We start from the raw sequence: 6,493 nt of genomic DNA on the forward strand, positions 1-6,493 counted from the left end.
AACAGCAGTTTTTTTTTACTCAAAAACAAAAATAAAAAAGTATAATCCATAATTAATCTCTATTAAATTTAAGTTCATGTATAGAGGTGTGTGTATGTATATCATATATGATTCTTTAAAAAGAAAATCATCTTGAAAAAAGGTATAGTAAAAATCAATTTAATAATTCTTGAAAAAAAACAAAGAAGACAATTCATCCCATCAAAAGTTTACCAATATCACCCAAAAGAAATCGTAATAATAATAAAAAAAAAAGTTAGTTAGTATTTCTGTTTCTTTCTGTTTTTCCTTTTAAATTGCAAAATGATTTCTTATAAAATAAAGAGATGGTAACTGGAAGCAAAAGAATTTTATTTTTAAATTATAATTATAATATTTAATTTTAAAATTATTAATTAAATCCAAAAGAATTTCAAAAATTTTCACTAAAAACAAATCTCACTTAATTGTTTTAGATGTATAGCTGGATGGATATCAATGCAGACTTGAAAGTATGGAGTCGTGAATAGAGCATAGTTGATCAAATTGTGGGCAACAAGTCTCCCAAACTCTCCCATCAAAATCTATTGGCTTGTGTTATATATCATGCCATTTACCGGATAAAGATCATGGTGGAAGAAATTTTCTATTTGTTTTATGAATTTTCAGCAATTAGCATGAACTAATAAATGTTGTTTCCAGGTAGCAACGCGGTTGGACTATTGACCGGAGAGTTTCTGTTCCATTGCTTCCTATGGGGGCAATTTTGAAGGTGAGGAAACTTGGAGGAAGCGTAGTTACTCAGAATTAATTCTTTGAATATGTGTGAAATTTTAGTCACAGGTTTTCTGTGCTATGCTTTCACATTACACGAAATTTTCAATTTACTGGGGAAACATTAATTCGGATACCGTGAGGAGACTGAAGGAAAAGAAGACATGACCTGACCCGTCCCAAATGGGGGATAACGAGAAATGACTTATTCAACATGGGATTGGTGTGTCTTTAGAGGCCGAATTCTTTAATCTTTTTAGTGGAGGAGAAACACGAGTTTGGAAAGACTTGGACAAAAGACTGCTACTTTTTACTGCTTGCGAACAGAATCAACATTCCCGCATTCGTTGCAGAGATCAAACGTTTGCAGAAACTATTTATTCATCATAAGAAAAAAATTACATGAAATAGTTTTTATACTATTTATTACTACAATTATTAATAAATTTGTTAAAATAAATATTTATCATTTAATTACAACATCTTATATGAGTTAAGTAATTATTTTTTAAAAATGTTATTAAGTGACACAATTTAAATGGAAGCAACATATCCTTCCATATAATCATTTCTTATATTCTCTCCAGGTGATATCTTATTTCTGACGCAACGCAAATAGGGCTTCACATTCATTTAGAAAAACCTGATACTTACCCATGCAAAAGGTAAGTTTCAATATCCTATGCAATTTTTAAAGGTAATAACTGAAAAGAATCAACATAGAAAACATCATAGATGATGGGAGAACCGATGATGCATAAACTTTACTGCCCCTAAAACAGGAGATATCCATACATGTTATATGTTTCTCCCCAAGGCACTGTGGCTGTTGTGACCGTCGATTTTCTATTGAATCAATTCTGCAAGTAACATCCCATCTAGAACAAAACCTAATGAACTCTACTTGGCACTTTCACCAATAAATAGTTGATTCCCTATATTATAAGTAGGGCAACACAGAGACCATGATTCTAGCAGATACATACAACCTAAAATAAGTACTCAAATGAAGACAACAGAAAAGTGAAACACTTGCTCCGTTTGCTAGATTTTCTATAAAACTGAAACTAAACAAGCATATAGAGCAAAACAAATGTTACAAACAATGCTCCTTTTTTCTAACAGGTTTGGGGAGTCAGGCACTTGGTACACTAGTATTAGGAAAAAAATAAAATAAAATAAAACGAAAAGAATGGAAGGAGCAAGAATGTGTCACGAATAAACCAACACAGAAATACGGAGTTAGACAAAGTCAACTTTGTTCCTCTGAAACAGCCCATTCCTTTTCCTTTCCTTCTTCAATAAGTCTGAACAACCAGTCAGGCCGGAACCCTTCAAACAATCTCTATGAAGAAGGCTAAAAAATAACACTATCCAAAAATTATTCACCCACTCGTAAGTCCAGGAAATATGCGACTGACGTAGTAAATAAAATGCAAGAACAGGATAGAAGGAAAATAACTATATATAGTAATTCAATTGCACAAGCTATTGTTCCTTCTATCCATGTGGCATCTAATGACATATGGGCGTTTACATCTATTTAGAATTACCAGATACATAAAGTCATACAAGCGAGAATCGATATTTATCAATATGTACTATATACAATACAAATAGAGGATTATCACAAGTATCAACAGACATCATACATGAATGGGCAGACTAATTACGTACAATTAACTGCTCTAAGCAGGAGAAATTCTTACATCTACAATTGAATTGTGCACATAACTGTGGTGCTGAAATCCAATGGTTGTTGGAATGGTGGCCTTGTGACAAGGCATCTCCAGGTCTTCTTCCTAGGATGATAAATCTGGATAAACAATGTCCCTGCCCTCTTCTGCTGTCGTGACCGTCGAGTTTCTGTTGAATCAATTCCATTTACAATAGTCATTACATGTAACTCCCCATTCAGAACAACAAAACCAAATGAGCTCTTGTAAGGAGCTCTCCTTGGTACACTGGACTCATTTTGCCAAGAATTTGAAGCCATGTTGTATCTGAAGAGAAATAAAGCAAAGATGAGTGTCTTGTATTTCAAAAATAAGGATTTGAAATAAACAGAAAGATGAATAACTTGAAATTATGGTTCTTCTATTAAAAAAGAATCCTAAAGGGAAATTGAAAAAGCATAACATTCTTAGAAAAAAATGCATGTTTGTTGTTGATAGTAGATGGAATCATGCAGGTTAGTACTATCATCTGAATAAATGGAACCAATTAAAAGAGGAAAATGTGCCACAGAAAGAAGAGATTTAACAACCGTCTAACAGCAGAGATGTAACAACTATCTGAACAGGCAAATAGGCAGAAACCAACCCTTGCGTCCAAGTCAAAGAAGTGCAGAAATTTAAAATTCTTATCTTCAGTAACCAAGCCTTAACAAATAGTTAGCAAGAAATACATTGAATAAAATCAGTGAAGAAGGACAGGTTCCAGGTATCAAATGAAGAACCTGTTCAGTTGGTGAGAAAGTTCTTTTGCGAGATAATATTCTTAAATGATGGCATTAGCGTCATGGTTATAAATTATAATTAGTAAGGCCATTAGAACGTCTCAACATCCAGATGTACACAACATACATTTTTTCAAGAACACACACTCTCTCTCATCTGACACACGCACATACAAAGTTATGCATTTTTGCTATAGAAATATTGTCAATTATTGTCAAGTTAACTTGATTTTAACTATTGATTAATATATATATATATATATATTTATAAATTTAGAATCTTAAAACTTGACAAGCAAACCAGATAGTTAGAAATATCCTCATTCAAGTCGTGCAAACATGAAGAACTAGTAACTAATCAAGCAGGCACCAGTAACTTAAGTAAAATATTCTAACTTGACAAGTGTATTTGCAGGTAAGGATGGCTCTAATCATTAACCCCAAAAAAGGAAAAAAAAAGCCATAATGAATCAAAGCTTTTGGCTATGTTCTTGCAATAGATATTTCTGATACCAATGGAATATGGTTCAATCCCGCAACTGAATATATTATTCAACTCAACCATAAAAACAATATTTAAGGCTTAGACTCAAGTAATTAGCTTAATTCAATTAGTTTCCACCGCACGTCTTGCTTCAACTCCATGAGTTCTTTTGCCCCATGTTCCAATATTTGAGAGCTGACACAAATTTCAGAACTGAAAAAGGACAAAATTATTATAGATTGAAAATAAAGAAAAAATTTTCCTACTTTTTTCCTCCAACCCAGTCTATTGAAGGTGAAAGGAGCCAGCATTTCTTGAATTCAAGTAGATCCTTTCAATTTACTCATTATCCTTCATTGAAGTACTTGGTAGCTTTATAACATTATGTCCAACATCCTCAAAGTCAAAGAATAGCAACTTTGCAATATGGCAGAATGCCACAATTAATATTTCCAAGAAAACAATCAACGAAACCAAAAGAAATATCAAATTAACTATCTCAAAAAAAAAATAATTACCTGAGGATATCGTTATCATCAAGCATGAAAATAGCAGGGCAACCCCCTTCCTCATCCTCCACCACAACGATTTTCCCAAGCCTAGGCCGCTCCCCTTCCCCCCACATATCCCCAACTTCCCTCCACTTCCCACCCCCATTTTCCTTCAACTTCATCACCACAGCATCCTTGTAATACTCATCCACTGGAAACACTCCCGAGACAGTCCTCGACTCCCCGTACCCTCCCATCACCCAAAACTCCCTCTCTTCCCCATCTCCTCGAACTGTGAACCCAACGCAACCGGCTCGAAACCTGGGCAACCCGTCCAATTCTTCCCACTCATCTCTTTCCACGTCGTACCTCTCCACCGAACATATCCTACTCCCTGCAGCTCTAAACATGGTGTGCCTGGACCCACCCCCGGCGACGATGATTTGATCGGCACTATGAATTGCAGCACAGGCGAAGCTCCCGCGTGGGGACAGCATGGGGGCGAGACGGTCCCATGTGGAAGTAAGGAAGTTATAACGGAAAGCCGATGAAGACGGAGAAGGACGGTCGAGAGGGAAGGTGCGGGTGTCGAAGAGGGACCCACCGAGGACATAGATGTGTGGCCCGAGGGAGATGGAAGTGAAATTGCAGAGTCCGTACTCGTGAGGGTTACATGGCATGGGAGGGAGAGGACGCCAGGCCAACTGTTCGGGGTCGAAGAGGAAAGGGGAGGAGATGTGAGGATCTTCGGGGAAGATGCAGAGGAGGTTAGAGATGCAACGGCGGCGATTGTGACGGCGAAGGGAGAGGAGGGTTTTGGAGGAGAGGAAGAAGTACCAGGGCTTGCAGGTGGGCTTGAGGCGGCAGTGGTGGGAGTATGGGAGGAAGGAAAGGATATGGGCTGCGACGTCGTTTGGAAGGCCAGGGATTAGGGTTAGGTTTTCGTCGATTTCGAGGAGAAACGTAGATGCTGATGACGATGATGATGGAGGGAATGGCATTTCTTTCCTCTTCCTCCACGAAAAATTAGTTTCAATTGCTGAAACTAAAAGGAATCAATTTCCCAGTAGCAGTAGCTTTGATCTGGATAATTGAAAAGGATTTTCCAGGGTTGGAGGAAAGTAAAGTAACGCCCTTTTGTTCGTCAAATCAAATGCACCAAACAATCTAAAGGGGCACAGCTTGGTCTGGCGTCGCTCGTATTTTTTATTCCAAAGGCAATGGAATAGATAGGGGCTAAACTAGTGATCAAGAGGGCACTATGTAATTGGATACACATAAAGCTGCCCAATTAACTCCTTAACTTATAGCCCACTGCCCACTGCCCAATGCTTTGCTCGGGTCATCCACTCTTGCTTTGCTTGCATTACCACGACCATAATCATTATGTAATTTTGTTTGTCTAAAATTATTAATTTATATTTTAAATGATGACATATCTAGTAAATATAAAATTAAAATGTATCTTATCCAATCCAGTTTAAATATTATTTTTACATTGAAATTATATTGACCCATTTATAAAATATATAAATATCGGTCTAATAAATATTTTTTTTGTTCGAAATTCAAAATTTAAACTCTATTTTTTTAAGTTATATTCATAATTAAATATTATATTTATACAATTAATTAATAAATTATAATTTAATTAAATAATCATATTCATACGCAATTAAAAATTAAACTTAAAACCTCAAAATGCTAAAATATCTTTCTTATCACTAAATCAAAACTTTATTTATGTTTAGAATTTAATTTGGTTACGTTTAAAGCACATTAAGAAAAAAAGTGTGATAAACTTTTCATACAATGTTGGTACAATGCATCATATAACCAACTTTCATTTAATGTTAAATTAGTAAAAAAAATGACATTATAACATCATCATATCTCATTCTTATTTGTTATAAAAATAAATGAATCATATGAATAAAAGAATATATTTTTTACAAAGAATTTATAATTTAGGGATAGAAAATTAATTATAAGTGTTAAAATTTAAACTTATTAAATATCGTTTATTGTATGAATAAATTAAGTTCTATTTTTATAAAAATTTATTTGGAAAGAAAACTTAAGGAGATTTTGTATTTTTTAGGAATAAACTGAACTAGGTTTATTTGGAAATGAGTTTTGCTTATTGTGAAGGTCTTTTAATGGGTTCTTGGAATAGACTATGAGATATGAAAAAGACATTTGATTGTTAGGGGAGGATTTTTGTTTTTTAGGAAGCCCTTCCCTATTAAATATTTAATTAAAAGTCATATTTTATTAAAGGAGTAATTAGATTTGAGTAAGCAAATG

At 34.6% G+C, this 6,493-nt stretch overlaps 1 protein-coding gene across 1 annotated transcript; it reads right to left on the bottom strand.

The window, feature by feature from the left end:
* Positions 1-2,310: 2,310 nt before the first annotated feature.
* LOC111305267 (F-box/kelch-repeat protein OR23-like) lies at positions 2,311-5,365 on the bottom strand. The gene is made up of 2 exons (XM_022902626.2): positions 4,214-5,365; positions 2,311-2,756 (listed from the first exon to the last, which is right to left on the bottom strand). The coding sequence occupies exons 1-2, from the start codon at positions 5,185-5,187 to the stop codon at positions 2,465-2,467; spliced, it is 1,266 nt and encodes a 421-aa protein (XP_022758361.1). The 5' UTR covers positions 5,188-5,365; the 3' UTR covers positions 2,311-2,464.
* Between the last annotated feature and the right edge of the window lie 1,128 nt (positions 5,366-6,493).

The sequence above is a fragment of the Durio zibethinus genome, chromosome 21 (assembly GCF_047325235.1).
Source record: "Durio zibethinus cultivar Kanyao isolate XHJ-2024 chromosome 21, ASM4732523v1, whole genome shotgun sequence".
In the NCBI taxonomy this organism is placed as follows: domain Eukaryota; kingdom Viridiplantae; phylum Streptophyta; class Magnoliopsida; order Malvales; family Malvaceae; genus Durio; species Durio zibethinus.